We start from the raw sequence: 18,903 nt of genomic DNA, 5'->3' as shown, positions 1-18,903 counted from the left end.
GGGTGGCGGGTGAGACAGGTCGCTGACAGGTGGTCTGTAGGATGACTTTAGAGGTGAGATTGAGGAAGAGAGTGAGGGCTGAACCAAGGACCAGATGGTGGAAGCTGAAGGAGGAAGACTGTTGCGTGAAATTTAGGGAGGAGGTGAGACAGGCGTTGGATGGTGGTAAAGATGGGTGGGATGATTGGGCAACGACAGCAGAAGTTGTGAGGGAGATAGCTAGGAAGGTACTTGGTGTGACATCTGGACAGAGGAAGGAAGATAAGGAGACTTGGTGGTGGAATGAGGAAGTACAGGAAAGTATAAGGAAGAAGGGGTTGGCGAAAAAGAAGTGGGATAGTCAGAGAGATGAAGAAAGTCGGCAGGAGTACAAGGAGTGGCGTCGAAAAGCAAAAGAGAGGTGGCAAAGGCCAAAGAAAAGGCATATGACGAGCTGTATGAGAAGTTGGATACAAAAGAAGGGGAAAAGGATTTATACCGATTGGCAAGACAGAGGGACCGAGCTGGGAAGGATGTGCTGCAGGTTCGGGTGATAAAGGACGCAAATGGGAATGTGCTGACGAGCGAGGAGAGTGTGTTGAGAAGGTGGATGGAGTACTTTGAGGAGCTGATGAATGAAGAAAATGAGAGAGAGAGAAGGTTGGAAGAGGTGGAGATAGTGAATCTGGAAGTGGGGTGGATCAGTAAGGATGAAGTGAGGACTGCTATGAAGAAGATGAAAAGTGGAAAGGCGGTTGGCCCAGATGGTATACCAGTGGAGGCATGGAAGTGCTTAGGAGAGATGGCAGTGGGGTTGTTAACCAGATTGTTTAATAAAGTCTTGGAAAGTGAGAGGATGCCGGAGGAGTGGAGATTAAGTGTACTGGTTCCGATTTTCAAGAATAAGGGTGATGTGCAGAGCTGTGGAAATTACAGAGGGATAAAGTTGTTAAGCCACACCATGAAGTTGTGGGAAAGAGTAGTGGAAGCTCGGTTGAGAGGAGAGGTGATGATCTGTGAGCAGCAATATGGGTTTATGCCAGGAAAGAGCACCACTGATGCAATGTTTGCTTTGAGAATGTTGATGGAGAAGTATAGGGAAGGCCAGAAGGAGTTACATTGTGTGTTTGTGGATTTAGAGAAAGCTTATGATAGGGTGCCAAGAGAGGAGTTGTGGTATTGTATGAGGAAGTCGGGAGTGTTGGAGAAGTATGTGAGGATCGTGCAGGATATGTATGAGGACAGTGTGACAGCGGTGAGGTGTGCGGTAGGAATGACGGACCGGTTTAAGGTTAAAGTGGGATTGCACCAAGGATCGACTCTGAGCCCTTTCCTGTTTGCAATGGTGATGGACAGGTTGAAGGACGAGATCAGACTGGAGTCTCCATGGACCATGATGTTCGCGGATGACATCATGATCTGTAGGGAGAGTAGAGAGCAGGCTGAATCGAGCCTTGAGAGGTGGAGGTACGCACTGGAGAGAAGGGGAATGTTAGTCAGTAGGAGTAAGACGGAGTACATGTGCGTAAATGAGAGGGAGGGTGGTGGTATGGTGCAGTTGCAAGGAGTTGAGGTGGGGAAGGTGGATTGGTTTAAATACTTGGGATCAACTGTCCAAAGTAACGGAGAGTGTGGGAGAGAAGTGAAAAAGAGAGTGCAGGCAGGATGGAGTGGGTGGAGAAGAGTTGCAGGAGTGATTTGTGACAGAAGGGTAGCTGCAAGAGTGAAGGGGAAAGTATACAAGACGGTAGTGAGACCAGCTATGTTGTATGGTTTGGAGGCGGTGGCGCTAACAAAAATACAGGAAGCAGAGCTGGAGGTGGCAGAGTTAAAGATGCTGCGATTCTCGTTGGGAGTGACGAGGATGGATAGGATAAGGAATGAGTATATTAGAGGGACAGCGCAGGTAGGACGGTTTAGAGACAAAGTGAGAGAGGCGAGATTGAGATGGTTTGGACATGTGCACAGGAGGGAAACGGGGTATATCGGGAGAAGGATGTTGAAGATGGAGCCGCCAGGCAGGAGGAGAAGTGGAAGGCCAAAGAAGAGGTTCATGGATGCGGTGAGGGCGGACATGCGGGTGGTTGGAGTGTCAATGGAAGATGTGGAGGATAGAGCGAAATGGAGACAGTTGGTCCGCTGTGGCGACCCCTAACGGGAGCAAGCCGAAAGAGGAAGAAGGAGTGTTCAACGCCTAACTCCTCCTTTACCATTGTGATGTGGCGAGAGAGATTTAACAAGACATAATATGCATATGTTTCATATGGAGTTCCACATTTCATATTATATTACGAGCAAGTACCATCCATCACTTCGCTGACAGGAATACGAAGCGGGGTGGCGGGTGATGAGAGACAGAGAGAGGGAGACAGTTGGGAGAGAGCAAATAAGACCAATGCTTACCTTTCCGTGATATTTAACCCCCCGGGGATCTTTGACAGGTCGAGGGTTAAACATGACCTTCACCGCCGCGCCTCAACACAGAGTGCCATTTCCTGTGTGTTTTGTATTTTACGGCGATGGCCCCGCTTCACACAGGGGCAACAAAGGTTTCATTGGCTTGAACTGGAGATGCGGATATGGGAGGGTAGAATGCAGTCATTGTTGCTGTGTTTGCTTCTTGATGTCATGGAGTTCCTGCCGCTCTGATATTTTGTTAATCTTTGTGCACTTCTATCTTCCTGTCCTTCTGCCTTTCAAGAAAATTGCACAACATTATCAGTGGGTGAGGCAACACCAGAGGGACTGCAGGGCCAACACAGACTGTTGATGTGAGATGTGAACGTTATTTTTTATATGTATCTACGTGGAAGTGACGAGTGGATAATGAAAGATCACACAGAAATGTTAACATTAATAACAGACTCTAGAGGTTATCGTATGTGCAGAAATGAAACAAAGCCATGGACACTGGCATCTCCAGGTGTTTATAAGCGATTTGAAGGTATGAATAATGAAGATGAGGCATTCGATGATAAGATTGAGGAAAGTGAAAAAATATTTGTCACCACTTTATCTTTAAGAAATTGTTGTGGCCTATTCCAAGTCAAGGCACTGTTGAGCAGGCCAAAAAAATGCAAAAATAAATAAATAAATTAATACCCCCCAAAAAAACACGAACAGCGAGGGACAGCAAAGTGATGAAGGATGAGCCTTTTTTTAAAGGTTAATTAAATAATGCCGTTAATTATCTTCAATAGGTGTGTTTGAATGAAGCCAAACAACCGGTTTTCATTCATGCACTCCCTTGGAGTTCCCTCAACATCCTTGTAAAGTTTCAGGCTGTGAGGTTTCATGGTCTTGGAGTTATTGAGGACACACACACACACACACACACACACACACACACACACACACACACACACACAAACACACAATTATCGATAGACAGACAAACAAGGAAATGACAAATTGAAAAACATGGACGTAAAAAGGGTGCAAGTGATTAAATTAGGTGTATGGAAGGTTTCAGTACCTGTCGTTCTGGAGACTCACGTTTCTTGAAAAAAAACATCTTGGATCGACCATCTGTAAGAGTCTAATGTTTCATCCTACCTTGCTGGAGCGCTTAGTCGATGGAGTGATGATGGATCCACTGCCAAACATGACACCTTCTCCAGCGGCCATGACTACAACTTCTTCGTTTACACACACATCAACAAAAGGAAGTCAAAACAACTGGAGAGCGACATCATCGTAACCTCCATCATTATCAATCCTTCCAACACAATCCTGGAAATACTGTATCCTCTCAATTGCTTTCTGCATCTCAATTCAATTTTGCCTTTGTTTTGCCTTCAATTTCACATCTTTATTTTCATCATCACAAACTCCCACTGGATTTGCACTGAAGTTTTTCAAACAATTTCAATGATCATCCAGGTGTGCAGAATGACTTTTGTACAGATACATTAACAATCATGCGAGACTTCGACCAACGGGAAGATTTGCTTGGTGCTTGTAAGTTTTAGAATCCAGCAAAATATGTGTTTGTCCTCAACACTTCTGAGGCACAGACAAAATTGGACATGATGCAGGTGAAGAACAGGTAGTTTAGACAAAGTTTTAAATTGTAATTTGTAATGTAAAGGAAGAATCTTGTCAACTTACGTTCCAACCGGAAGGATGGATTCAGGTGAGGGTTGGAGGAGGGAACGAGCACCTCTTATGAGGGACCTTTGGAAAAACAATAGAAATATGAAAGCTTAGACACATTGATATCTCAATCAGTTTGATAACTTGTTCAAAAAAGAAAACAAAAGGAAAGGCCTGGATGGAACAGGTAACAGATGACAAGGTGAATCAGGTGATCTCATCCAATCGAAGGGAGTTAAAGTTGTTGTTGTTTATTCTGCATGGGGATGATCACCCCAAGAAGTTACCTTCCCACAAAAATAATTACAATTATCTCCACAATTAAGGACACTTCTTCATGAAAGGAAGTATTTACATCAATGTCTGTAAAAGACGAAGTCTCAAAACAAATTTTTCTTGATGTTTTGATCTTGTGGTTGGCTGTGTTTGCACCCATTGTGTGTTCAACCCACCTGGCACAAAGTATTGAAGAGTGCTTACCTGTTGAAGATCTTGCATACAATATGGCTTCTGCTGTTGCTGCCATCATCAGGGTGAGGCTTCCATTCGCGAGCCAGCCAATGAACAATGTAAGATGGTGATAGATTGATTTTCACCATCAACAAGATCCCACCATGGTTTTCCTCATCTTTCCTTCCTTCACTATGAAATTCACAAGATGTCCATCAGGATTGAACTCCCTGTCCATGACTGTCCGATCAAAAGATGTTTCAGTGATTGCTCCAATATGATCTCAGGTACATTCTCGTGTTTGAAAGAGACCCTGCGTCAAAGTGAATTTGTTTCAACGGAATATTCTCCTTAAATGTTTTTTTTTTGTTTTTTTTGTGTTTTTTTTTCCCTTTAAGCTTTTTTTTGTGTTTTTTCCCCCTTTAATGTGTTTTTCCCCCTTAAATGTGTGTCACGGAGGAGTCTGTTAGAGGATGGGGGAGATGAGGAGGGAAGGTCGTTATCTCTGGAGATGAGGCTTGCCCTTGGGATTCTTCAGGAGGACTACTTTATCTCCTTTGATGGTATATCTCCCGTTTGGGTCACTTTCCCTCTTTTTTTCAAGATCACTCAGCAGCATCTCTTGTTTTTCTCTTTGGAGCTGAGTGTAATCCGGAGTGATAAAAATGTTTTTTGTCCAGAGAGAGGGATCAGTAAAATTGCGAACCTTCTTGTTATTGGTAAGAACAAGATTCCGATCCGACTCACAACTGAACACAACTTTCATTGGTCTGAATCTGTTCTCAATGTACCGTCCAACGCGGAAAGTGCGTACGGGCTCTATGTTCAGGTTCATGGCTTTAATTAATTTTGTCACAACCTCCTTGTCATGTTCCCCTTTTCCCTCCTTCACTCCACGGAACATGAGGTTATTTTTACGCCTTTCTATCTCCGCTGGTTCATCATTGACAAGCTTGGACTGAGACGAATGGTGAGGCTTACGTTCGGCCGGCAGTTGATCAACATCATGCTGTTTCACTTGTTGTTTCCTGCCTTCACAGAGAGGCTTCGGTTGGCGTTGAAGAACAACACTGTACTGTTGTCGCTGCTGCCGCCCTTCATCACTTTGAGGCTTTGGTTCAGGTGGGAGCAAATCAACATCCTGCTGTTTCAGTTGTTGCTTCTGTCGCCCATCATCAGTTATGAGAAGCACTACTTCATCAACCCCTTCCTCAGCAAGTTTTCCTGCTTTTTGCAATTTGGTTTCTCTCTCCAAGACCTGTTGCTCCCTCAACTCCACATGACGTTTCTTCTCTCTTATCTGTTCTTCTCTTTCCATGAGAATCAACTCTCTTGTTTTCCAGGCAACTTCACATTGCTCTCTGTGTTGTTGTTCCTTTTTCTCTCTCAGACGAGACTCTCCCTCCGATTTATTCAGATTACATTGTCGATTATGAAGCTTCTCTCCCTTTTGGTGGATATGGAGCTGCTGTTTCTTTAGCTCTTCATCTTTCCCGTTCATGAAGGCATCAAACATCCCCTGTCGCTCCAGCTCCTGTTCCTGATATATCGGCAATTCTTTCTCTCTTTGCTGAACATCTTGCTTCCACTTTTTAACTTCTAACATTCTCTTTTCTACTTCAACCATTTTCTTCTTACGTTCTGTGTTTTTACGCTTTTCCCAGATCCAAACTTCAAATTTCTCATCCTCAAAATCCTTTTCCCAATTTGATCGTCTGGATTCTTCCTGCTCCCTTATCTTTAACTCTTCTTGTTTCTTCCTCTCCTGTTCATTTATTTTCTTCTGCTCTGCTTCCTTCTTCTCTTTCTGCTGTTCCTCCTCTCGTTTCCTCCGTTCATCTTCCTCCTTTAACCACAATTCTTTGTTCAATTTCCTTTGCGCTTCCATTTCCATGAACTCACGTTCTCTGTCCTGAACAAACTTCTCTCTTTGGATGAGATCTCCTTTTTTTTGGAGCAACATCTTTTCTTTTTCCTGAAGTTGTTCTTTCTGTGCTTGTAAAACTTTATTTTGCTCCTCTTGATAATGTTCTTCCTCTTGTTCTTCATTTCCGAAGTTCTGTTTCACTGTGAACTCCATTTTTTCCTTCACGTCATGAACCTCAGTTCCCTCCAGTTTCTGCATTTCAAGGAGTTTGTTTTCCTGAACATCATTTACCAATGGTGGCTCATCTTTCAGTTGTCTCCTTTTGATTTTACATCCACATTTCACACTGCAAGAGAAACAAACATTCTCAGTTCAAGGTAAAATGAAGTATTCCATCACCTGTAAAGTGTTGAATACATGGTTTTGTAAAACATAAACAAACATGTTCCACGAGTGTTACAATGCTACAGGATACGGAATATCGAGTATGCAGATGTAACTTAAACAAGGTCCAAATGATCGGTGTGGAACGATGAATCACACTTGATTATTTAAATAATTTAATGTAACGGTGGAGGATGTTGTGAAATTTAGTGTTTGTTTTTGGTGAAGAAGGAAATCATGTAACTTTTTGTAAATTATCTCTCACTTCACTGGAATTCCATTGGAAACATGTTTTCATGACGTCATTTGGCGGCCATCTTGGATTTAAAAATATCCGCCATCTCAGAAGAACAACCAACTTATTCCTTGGAAATCAACACTTAATAAGTGAGTTTTACTTTTTATTCACAACAAGTGTTCAATAATAAACCTTTTAAAATCTTCCTAAAGACATCATTGTTACTTTGTGTGAACAAAAAAAATTCCAATCAGAGGTTTAAACTTGTGTCACGTGGGTTGGACATGGTTCATATCATGAACTGTTTCAACAATTAAATTACTTCACTCATACATCACAGACGAAAATAATGGGATATGGACTTTTTAGAATATTCACCATCGATCGAATTAAAAAAGAAAGAGCTCAAAGAAAAGAAAGATCTCACTGTCACACAGTGAATAGAAAGATTGATGATAATATTGTTGTGGGACGGGGGTTTGGTGAGACCACCAGGGGGTGAAGCTATCTCAGTTTCCCACCAGACTCACCCGACTTGCAGGCCGTCACACACGGATAAGTCCGTGATGTGGTGGGTCACTAACGGACCGTGAACGCCAATAACTCAACTGCATGACCGAGGGTCCTCTGTATAGTTTTCCGGTTACCAAGAAAAATAACCACGTGATCTAATTACAGGGGGACTCGCCCTAGGTACGTCTTGTCCGAACCAGATCACCTTACCGGATCAGATGCAGCCGAGCGACACTGCCAATGACATACCGGCTAAAAGGAACGGATCGTTAGGAATAAAGTCCAGGCGAGGTTCGGATACGGACCATGCTGGATCAATGAAAGAAAAGACAAAAACGAGCTGGGAACATTTCCACTTATAATTTATGAACAGGCAGGCGAGGAAAAATATGTGGCACGATTAGTAGTTTTTATTGTTGTGTGGAAGGAGGGACAGGAAGAAAAGTGTGGTGTGCCAATAATACAAGAAACTTACAAAAGCAGACACATAGCAATTATCCCGATATAATTCTTGTGCACTCTTCACTGAAGCGAGGACAGGCACATGACACACGCACACACACACACACACACACACACACACACACACACACACACACACACACACACAAACACACACACACATCCAGATGAAGAAGGGTTAATGAGAAGAAAGAGGAGAGGAGATGGGGCTAACGGTCTCTCAATATCTTGCACGATTGACCGATTGCACCACCAGTATGTTTTGGGGGGATGCTCCGCTTGGTGATTCCTCCCTGACAGCTAGCACGTCGTCTCTTGCTTCGTAGCACTTTGAGCAGCTCAACATCGATCCAGAGAATAGGGCACGACCGTCAGGCATGAAAGAAGTGCTTTTGGTGGAGTCAGAAGCCAGTGGGTGGAGGAAGGCAGAGTCCGGAGCAGTGGGTGGAGAAAGGCAAACAGGATCATGTGCGTGAGTGGAGTCAGGGACGAGGCGGGGAAGAAGACGGATTCAGCAGGTGAGTTGGTGATGAAATTGGAATAAGCAGATGAGGAACGCTGAGCAGGAAAGACGATGACCGACAGCCCCACGAACCATACTTTTCTCGACGTTGTAGTGCGGGCGAGGGTGACGATCCGAAACGACGTGTCGTCACCTGAATCAGGTGCTCTGGTTGGGCCGTGGACAGCACACGGTCCGGCCGTGATGGCCTGCACCAAACTCCCGGGCCGTCCACGGCGACCCGTGGTCAGCGCCGGTCAATGCGCTGCCTGTCTGTAAGTCATGCGGCCCAAGGAGTACAGCGCGCCTCTGCCTGGCTGCAGCCTCGCCGGGCGGAGAGGCGAGTGGATGTTCGCCATCCGTGCGAGACACCTGGGGTCGCGGTGGTCAGCGAAGACCGATGGTAAGATGCTATGGTAAACACATTCACAGACCCGAACAAGGTGTGCCATTTGTCCCCTGCTATGTGTGCGACTATAAATTATCCCAGGGATGCGCGTGTGACCGCCGCCATTGAGCATGCGGTCATTAATAAAATGCAGTGTTGTGTGCAGTGCCGGCCCTGATCTGTGTCATGAAATGAAGGAAAAGGTTGGATATAATTATTAGATGCAGACTTGGATTGAAAAGAGGATAGAAATAATTATTTAATGGAGATTTGGATTGAAAAGAGGATAGAAATAATTACACTGGTCAACAATTTTTTACTTTCTGAATGTTGTCTAGATTTCTACAAGTGAATTAGGGTATTCTGGCACTGCTGAATCAGGAAATGGCATCCGTTTCTCTCCATCAGGTCAGGTTTTTGTGCTAAGTTGATTTGAAAAAATCAGATCTTGTGACAAAATCAATTACATTTTTGTGGCATTATCAGCTGATTTTTGTCAACACATATCATCCTAAACATGTTTTTAAGAAAAAAAAATGTTTTGCCAACAACATTTATTGATTACATGATAGAAACATCGATTACTGTCATCTGAATGGTGGGCATTGATAAAGGTAAGTACAAGTAAATTGCATGTTGCGTCACCACTGTTCAAACTTCAGGGCTTGAACTTCCGTTTCTTCGAACTCCTGGAATGTTCAGCGGCAGGGAGGTCTCTCTTCAGATTCCAACAGTAGTCAGCCATCATGACTGCGTCCCAGCGACCCTGATACCTGGTCTCCATCTCCTTCATGTCCTGATGGAATCTCTCCCCCTGCTCGTCACTCATTGAACCCAGGTTCTCAGGAAACCGGTTCATATGTGAAAATAGGTAGCGCATCTTGATGCTCATGTTGCAGCCCAGGTTTCTGAAAGCAGTCAGCATGTTGTTGACAAGTTCTGCGTAGTTTCTGGCCTTATTGTTGCCAAGAAAGTTCTTCACTACCAAAACAAATGTCTTCCACGCTTCCAGTTCCACTTCGTTGATTGAGTTTTTGAACTCTGGATCTCTGATGAGCTGACGGATCTGAGAACCATCAAAGATGCCAGCTTTCATCTTCTCCATGGTCAATCCTGGAAAAGCCTGGCACAAGTAAGTGAAGCAGTCACCATCTTTGTCCAGAGCCTTGGTGAACTGCTTGATTAAGCCGAGCTTGATGTGCAGCGGTGGGAAGAGTATTCTGTCTCTGTCCACCAGAGGGTCGTTGATGACGTTCCTTTCTTTGCATGGCACCAATTCCTCCCGCACAGGCCAGTCCTTCTTCGTGTAATGCTGAGCACGGTCCCTACTATCCCACATGCACAGAAAACATGGGTACTTGGTGAAGCCAGACTGTTGTCCCAACAAAAAGTTCACCATCTTCAGGTCAACACAAATAAACCACTTATGCTGATCATAACCAATTTTCTCCAGTACGTACTTCACCGCTTCATACTTCTCCTTCAGTGTAGTCGAGTGAGCGATGGGTACAGAGGCAAACTGGTTGCCGTTGTGTAGCAGAACACATTTCAGTGATCGCTTGCTGCTGTCAATGAACAGTCTCCAATCTTTGGGTTCGTACTGTGGCACTCCAAGCTTGAGCAGAAGCGCATGTCATAAATTGGCGCATGTAGGTATTGTACATTCTTCAGAGTTCGTTATTTCAAGAAATACAACTTTTTTGGATCACATTATTACAAAATCTGCCCCATTAACTTTAGTTTTGATCCACGAACTTTATGCTTTGCCTCACCAATTTTTGGAAGATTTTGAGGTTTTATGACTTCAAACTGATCCCTTTTCGACATAATCACCCAGAACTATCGCACCTGAATACTTCTTGTCATTAAAATAATTATTTCCAATCAAAACAATAATTTGACATGACATTTTACCCCCACCAACTTCTTCTAAAATGCTCCACACATGCGTACATGTGAACAAAAATGTAAAAAACGACATGTGGCCATATCTCAAAAACTTGACCTGATTGAACAAAACTAATGTGAGTTTTGGATTCAGCGCATCAGATTCGTCCTAAATCAGCTTAAAAAATGCAGACAACAAAGTTGTTGTTGACCAGTGTTATTTAATGGAGATTTGGATTGAAAAGAGGACAAAGATATAATTACTAGACGCAGAAATGGGTTGAAAAGAGTGAGCCACATGGTTGAAAAGTAAGTTGTTATCATTTGGTGTGTTGTTTTTCCATGGCTGGCTTCCATGAGGACACCTTGCTTGGATTAGCCTCAGGAATAGCGTAACAGAATAAGAATGAGTTCAGAGATTTAATCGGACCGAACCATGAGATTCACACAACGCACTGTCCCGTTTGACCCATTAGACAAGAAGGGACTATCTGACGTATATTACTGAAATAACTGTCTTGGGACCACTGTATGTTGGATGCCATCATGTTGGACGGATGCGGATCCTGGATCCGCAACAATATCACATATCCCTGAAAATAATTTGGTTTCAGGTGGTTCTGACTTCAAGAAAATGGAGAATCAGTTTAAAACTGATTTTCGAATTAAAAAAAAACAGTTCTATATTGCTGGACAGTGTTAAATTAATGTTTCATGAAACGTTGACATGCTTGTAATGACTTCTGATTGAGTAAACATAGTAAGACTTTGGTCATAAAGCACATCAAATAGAAAAGAATAGTCAATCCATTTTGCAAGATAAAATTTCACCGAGCGTTTATGGGACAAAGCAGTGCGCGAGGGAATATGGGATGGTGTGCCATCGACAACGTAGTTCTAGTTTAATATTTTGTTTGCCTTCAACTGTGTTTTCATGAATTACAAGACAGACTGAACTGAAACTTTCACAGGTTTTTTTTTGATACACAGGTTATTTAATACACAAGTATAATTGAAAACAGCTCACCAAAGTGACAGCTCACCAAAGTGATAGCTCACCAAAGGTGTCCCCTCCCTTTAAAATGAGTATTGTTCCACAAGATCTCACTATGACAGCCATTTTGAAGTTCAAGGTAATTACAAGTCTTTACTGCAAGTAAATCTACATTTGTTTTTTGAACCTCGATCAGTTCAAATGTTGGTATTTACACCAAATTTAACTTTGATTTTATACAGGATCAGTGGACTTCTTCATGGCAGCCATTTTGAAATCCAAGATGGTCACCATCACCAACTTACACAAAATTAAAATTGTGGGTTTTTTAAACTCTTTGATGTAACAAGTGTGGGTGTTCCCACCAAAATGGACTTCATACGACATCCACAGTCTGAGCTATCGTGTCCCCTTGGATGAAGGTATAAATATTGATGAAAAGTCATTTGTGTTCTTTACCAGTGAATGCAGCGCTTTCTCCTGAACCTCGTCTTGTTGAACCAACGAGATGGATTAAACATAATCACACCGACAAACAAAAGGGAGGCAATCACGACGAACACGACATCCCGACCCAGGGACATCCCTCCATCCTCAACAGCATCGTTCTGGGAAAGCTGTGGAAATAGACAAGGCCAGGGGTAGGAAACATGTTTATTTCATTTATAATTAAACTAAACAATGTTTTTACAATTACTTTACAAAATCAAAAAGTTCGTGACAAAATAGCATGTTCTTGATAATTTTAGAGAACAAACACAATGGTTCATGGAATGTTCGAGAGTTTACCTTTTGTACCACGCTTGTTAAGGACAGGTTTGTAAGAGGGTTTGGGAAGTAATTTGTAATTTGTTCAGAATGCTGGCGATAGCTCGCCGACCATTTTCAAAAAACACCGTGGAATCTTTACCATCCAATATAAATGAGTGTTGGTGGATGAATCCTTCATGTTTAATGTTCCTCCAATGGTTGTAACACACATTACACGTGAAACACCAGGGTGGCAGTTTATGGAGGGATCGAGATTTGAACCCAGCCTCAGAGGTGAATGTGTAAACTGTGAAACTCCACCAGCCCTGAGATGGATCTTCCTGGGGATCAATTTCCACTGCACACGGAGTGCAATGTGTGGTACCAGATACACTCAAGGTATACCGTGAAGATTCCTCCATCGACACGAACATGAAGGAGATTTTACCTTGAAGGGACAAATTCCAAGTTTACTTGGTGCGGAAAGTTCACCTGCAGTTTCCAACCAAAGATAAACTCTCTTTATGTTCCTCATCACATCGTCACGGTAAAGATGGATCACAACAATTTAAAGGACAAACAAGGAAGATTAAATATGGGATTTCAACTGTGCACCAACACTCACTGACCTACTCCTTGTTCAAGGCGACTCCTGGAATCTTTGATTTCCATAAAAAGTGTCGTAAGACAAGACAGCCGACTGAAGAGGAATGAAAAATTGTGAAGCAGTGGGACCTGATGGGATACCATTGTCGGATGGACCGACATTGGTGAATATGGGGTTCAGGTGTTCAATAAACCATTGAACTGGGTTATGATGAGAGAGGACATTCCAAGGACATGGAGGGGAAACATTCTGGGATCATTATTTAATATTCCACTCTCCACATGTGGATGTTTTAGATGAACCTTGAAGTTGGGAATATGGAATGTTTCTTCATGGTTTCTGGTCATTTAAGGTTTCCTGAATGAGAAACTGTATGATGACCCTCTGTCATCATTTAACATTGATTTTATACACACATTTTAAAAACACCGGGTTTGAGTACTAAACGTCTCCTATTCAGGGGGTGTGTTGGGTGTGTTGGGTGTTTTGGGTGTATGATCCAATCCCACAGCAGGCATGATGGTTCGGTGTCATCAAGCTCTATCTCAGAGGTCCATCTTGTTGAAGCTCCACACCTCCTCCCCCACACCCCCTCCCTCTCCCCCAACCTCTCCCCCCACACTCCCACCATCGAAAATCCGAAGTCCAGGCTGGGCCTGATATCCCAAACTATAATAAAAACAACTCCCCCCGTGCTGTGTACCTTCCCGGGGTTCAGTACGTTATTTCTCACAATCCCTACTTACCTGCTGTGGTCGGGACGCTCCACTTCCGAGGACGGTGATCACGAACACCGCGATGAGAAACCACGACATGTCTGGTGTTCACTAATCCACGGACTGACGATTTAACGATACAGCTCTGTTATGTGTTGAGATCTCCCTGTTGTTGGAATTCGCATTGTAACCACGAACAACCACTGTGACGTCACAGTGTGGTCACGCCCCTTTCTCTCGTTTCTGTTCATATTTTCACCTCGATATAATTATTTACGTATTTTTTGTTCTGATTAAGCTCTTCCGGTGAAAACCACGTGACCCAAGGTTGATTAACATCTCGTGTTTTGTGTTTCAATCATTTTTACACCAATGAGAAGAGGATTTGAAAACGTTCAGTTTGATAAGTTGGGATATTGATAATACTGACATTGTACAACGGACGTGTGTTTACTCCATTGATGGTTTTAATGTTAAACCTTGTTATCAAGGAGTTCACTCAGTGAGTAATGGTGCACGTCCTGATTCATCTTCGTCTCTTTGTTATTCCTGTGAACATTTTTTGTGTGTGTGTGTGTGTGTGTGTGTGTGTGTGTGTGTGTGTGTGTGTTTGTGTGTGTGTGTGAACGTGCGTACGTAATAAATAGATAGCCTTGAATGGATTCCCATCCCATAATCCCGTTTTCTCAACACATCCTCCACCGAAAGTGGACGAAGGTGAAGTTTTCACCCCTATCCATCTGTTGTTGGTTCCTTGGGAAATCGAGGATTCGTGAGTTTCGTGGAGTTCGGTGGTGGAGTACTCAGGGCCGCCGAGAGCCACAATGGGCCCGGGGGAGGGGGATACCAAGTGAAGACCCCCTTCGTCCAGCCCCTGCGCCACAAAGAAACTAAATTTCCCTGATTTCCCAATTGTGTTGTCTACCTTCCCCGAGTACACTACATCATCATTTCTGACAATCCCTACTTACCTGCTGCGGTGGACGGGACGCTCCACTTCCGAGGACGGTGAACACGAACACCGCGATGACAAACCACGACATGTCTGGTGTACGGCTGTCCACGAACTGACGATTTAACGACACACCTCTGTCTTAAGATTTTCCTGTTGTTGGAATTGTTATTGTAACCATGAACAACCACTGTGATGTCACAATAGACTGTGGCCACGCCCGCTTTTCATCATTTCTATTGAAATCTCATGTTATATTTCGATATTTTTTTACATACAATTGTTCAAATTAATCTCTTCCAGTGAAAACCACGTGACCCAACGTTGATGAATAACACGGATCTTTTGTCTTTCAAATATTTTATATCATTGAGAACAGGATTTTAAAACGTTCATTTTGATAAGTTGGGACACTGATTATTGACGCTGCACAACAGATGTGTGTTTATTTCATTTACTCGTGCACCCACTCCCTTGAGAAGTGGCAGTGAGGATCCTATGACGAGTCCTGGTGTAGAATATAGATCACAGTAGATCTCGGTTCCAGTCCGTGATTCTGTGGTGGAGACGATCAGCATGGAATGCCTAAAGGATGTCGGGATTCCTCCAAATTTCTCTCATTTCCCTGTTAAACAGCAGCACCGACTGTTGAAAAAGGTAATCCATCCGTGTTTGTGTTTTATATAAATATTTATTTTTATTTCTGCTCTGTGTTTTCCACGAAACGCCACGATAAGCGATTAATACACGTCAACATGGCATTTCTCCAAGGAAGAACCCCTTCGGGAGGAGGTATTATTCGTATTAATATTTCTTTGTAATAACATCAATATTATCCTTTTGTTATTCAGATTGTTGTGAGAAACGGCATTGGAAAAACGTCACAATTAGCTATTTTCCCACGGATATACACCTTAAAACGGACCTCGCCGCCAAGGTGGAGGGGATCAAATAAAATCGCCACAAGCTCCATCATTTGACCCTCAGTCCTCCAGTCAAGTTTGATTGAGATTGGATAAATATATAACAACCGAATGTATCGCGGTCAAAAAACACACAGAGACAGAGAGAGAGAGAGAGACACCAAATTGTGTAATTCAGTGTGATGATGTAATTAATGATAAACCTTGTGATAAAGGAGTTTGGACAGTGAATAATGGTTTACCTTGCTCTTCGTTTATATCTCTCTGGTATTGGTGTGAACATTCAATCTTTGTGTGAATATCCGTGGAAAAATGGACGTATAAACAAATAAGTAGGCCTCACCTTCAATAGATTCCCATCCACCATCCCGTTTTCTCAATACATTCTCCACCGAAGGTGAACGAAGGTGATGTTTTCACTCTTATCTATCTGTTTGTTTGTTACTTGTCAAATTGAAGATTCGTAAGTATCAGGGAGTTCGGTGGTCGAGCAATGTCCTCCATCAGTAACGATGGAATGGGGGAAAAATGGCGGCCCCAACAAAGGCTCACCAAATGATCCGTTTGAAACTCGTCTGGAGCGATGTAATACGTCATGAATTGCCGAAACGTTTATTCTCGAACATTTTCATTCATAAATAACTGGAACTACACTCAGTGGAGCGCACACCTCCGCCAGGTAAAGCAGGTTACATTTTGTTTCTCACCGATGGGCTGGATCTGGATCCGGATGTGAAGCAAAGTGTAATCACCTTGTTCTTGTCACCGACACAACTCGTCCACAACTTTTTAACATTGTGAGTTCACAGAAAGTGAAGGTATTGTGAGACTCATGATGTACGAGTGCAGCTGTGAAGAAAGACCTGGTGATGACAAGGCAGATCACTGACGAGGTCTATTCCTGCAAGCTGGTTGATAGTACATACATTGCGTCTCTGTCCAGTTGCAAAGATCCATGTGGACACACCATACAATATGAGAGAGGTGGAAGTCATGTGCATGGATGAACCCATTTGTGATCTTGTGATTGGTATAAAACCAGGAGCACGAGAGGTCAAGGATCCAGATGCAAACTGGATTCCACAGCTGGCACAAGCAGGAGTGACCAGGGCACAGACCACGTGCAACAAGGATGACACCAAACCATTGATAGTGTCACAATCTGACATCCCTTAGGTAACTGTGCAAGAGGTTGAGCAAGCTCAGAAAGAAGATGTCTCCCTTCAAAGGTTGTGGAAGGAGGTGCAGGATAACAGAGATCATCAGGCATGGGGCAAGAGCAAGTACAGGCTCAAAGTCCAGAAAGGTTTTTTACACTGTATCCACGCAACTGACAGGACCGAGGAAAGTGAAGCAAATCATCGTTCCCTCCAAATATCAGGAGGCCGTGATGAAAGTTTTCGCATCATGGGTGATGAAGATTGTGGTCAAGTTTCATCCAAATTGTGTGTTTATGTAGTTTTGGAGAAGAAAGGAAATAGCTTATTTGGTTGGGGGGTCAAACCGGGACAAACATTGACCACCCTTACACCCTCATTTTTAGCTCACTTGGAACATAGTTCTGGAGAGCTTATGGGATGGCATGTAGTCCGTCAGTCTGTCCATCCACAAACACTTTGCAGCTTCTTCTCTAAAACAACACACACAATTTCAATGAACATTCACCACAACCTTCATCACGGAGGAAGTACCAAAGTTTGTTCATGGCATGAACAAAAACAAAAAAAAAATCAAATCGGCGTCTGACAGAGTTTATGAGGGGGGGGGGGTTGGCTCACAACATATGCATTTCCTTCCTTCCCCAGAACTTTAATTTCCTTTCACAGACAATTTCGATGAATCTTAGACACAACCTTTATCACCCATGATGTCACAAAGTTTGTTCAGGACATTAAAAAAAAACACATGGGTATTTACTTTCTTCTCCATGATGTATTTTGTGGGTGGTGGCCTGGTGTTGGCTTAGTGGTTAGGGTGGTTGCTTGGGACACTAGGGGTCCTGAGTTTGAGCCCCGCTTTCCACTGAATTAACGTCAGGGGGGTTGACTCAGCCTGTCATCCTTCCGAGGTCGGTGAAATGAGCATCAGTATTCTGGTAATTATCCCTGCGTGTTGAAGGCGACAAAAGGGTTGGCGTCAGGAAGGGCATCCAGCCGTAAAAAAAAAAAAAAACTGCCACAAGAAAGGGGACCATGATTGGAGCCCGCAAAAAGCTGACCCATGCTCAGGGAAAAAGGCTTTAAAACGGTGTGATGATCCTGTATTTTGTGGGTCATCCATATCAGTTAGTGATTCCTTGGTTATCTTATCCAGCCGCGAACAGGCGAGCGCCCAGGGGGTATTTGCCCGATGTTTAATAAATATCATCGTGTTTAACGCCCAACTCCTCCTTTACCATTGTGATGTGGCGAGAGAGATTTAACAAGACATAATATGTATATGTTTCATAAGGAGTTCCACATTTCATATTATATTACGAGCAAGTACCATCCATCACTTCGCTGACAGGAATACGAAGCGGGGTGGCGGGTGATGGGAGAGAGAGAGGGAGACAGTTGGGAGAGAGCAAATAAGACCAATGCTTACCTTTCCGTGATATTTAACCCCCCGGGGATCTTTGACAGGTCGAGGGTTAAACATGACCTTCACCGCCGCGCCTCAACACAGAGTGCCATTTCCTGTGTGTTTTGTATTTTACGGCGATGGCCCCGCTTCACACAGGGGCAACAAAGGTTTCATTGGCTTGAACTGGAGATGCGGATATGGGAGGGTAGAATGCAGTCATTGTTGCTGTGTTTGCTTCTTGATGTCACGGAGTTCCTGCCGCTCTGGTATTTTGTTAATCTTTGTGCACTTCTATCTTCCTGTCCTTCTGCCTTTCAAGAAAATTGCACAACATTATCAGTGGGTGAGGCAACACCAGAGGGACTGCAGGGCCAACACAGACTGTTGATGTGAGATGTGAACGTTATTTTTTATATGTATCTACGTGGAAGTGACGAGTGGATAATGAAAGATCACACAGAAATGTTAACATTAATAACAGACTCTAGACGTTATCGTATGTGCAGAAATGAAACAAAGCCATGGACACTGGCATCTCCAGGTGTTTATAAGCGATTTGAAGGTATGAATAATGAAGATGAGGCATTCGATGATAAGATTGAGGAAAGTGAAAAAATATTTGTCACCACTT

General features: G+C 43.3%; 1 protein-coding gene across 1 annotated transcript; it reads right to left on the bottom strand.

Annotated features, from left to right (window-relative positions):
• Positions 1-5,008: 5,008 nt before the first annotated feature.
• Positions 5,009-8,942, bottom strand: LOC147021116 (uncharacterized). The gene is made up of 2 exons (XM_085893507.1): positions 8,863-8,942; positions 5,009-6,737 (listed from the first exon to the last, which is right to left on the bottom strand). Exons 1-2 carry the CDS (start codon positions 8,940-8,942, stop codon positions 5,024-5,026), a joined length of 1,794 nt encoding a protein of 597 aa, XP_085749633.1. The 3' UTR covers positions 5,009-5,023.
• Between the last annotated feature and the right edge of the window lie 9,961 nt (positions 8,943-18,903).

Source organism: Eptatretus burgeri, chromosome 8 (assembly GCF_056783735.1).
Source record: "Eptatretus burgeri isolate ZD-2024b chromosome 8, Ebu_testis_v1, whole genome shotgun sequence".
NCBI lineage: Eukaryota > Metazoa > Chordata > Myxini > Myxiniformes > Myxinidae > Eptatretus > Eptatretus burgeri.
This window is presented reverse-complemented; position numbering and strand designations above follow the sequence as displayed.

What these genes read in the sequence shown, in the direction of transcription:
- LOC147021116 (XM_085893507.1), bottom strand. Translation starts at nt 8,942, where the DNA reads ATGGCACACCTTGTTCGGGTCTGTGAATGTGTTTACCATAGCATCTTA. An exon ending in GCTGACCACCGCGACCCCAG is followed by an intron (nt 6,738 to 8,862) that starts GTGTCTCGCACG and finishes TTTCTCTTGCAG; the next exon opens with TGTGAAATGTGGATGTAAAA.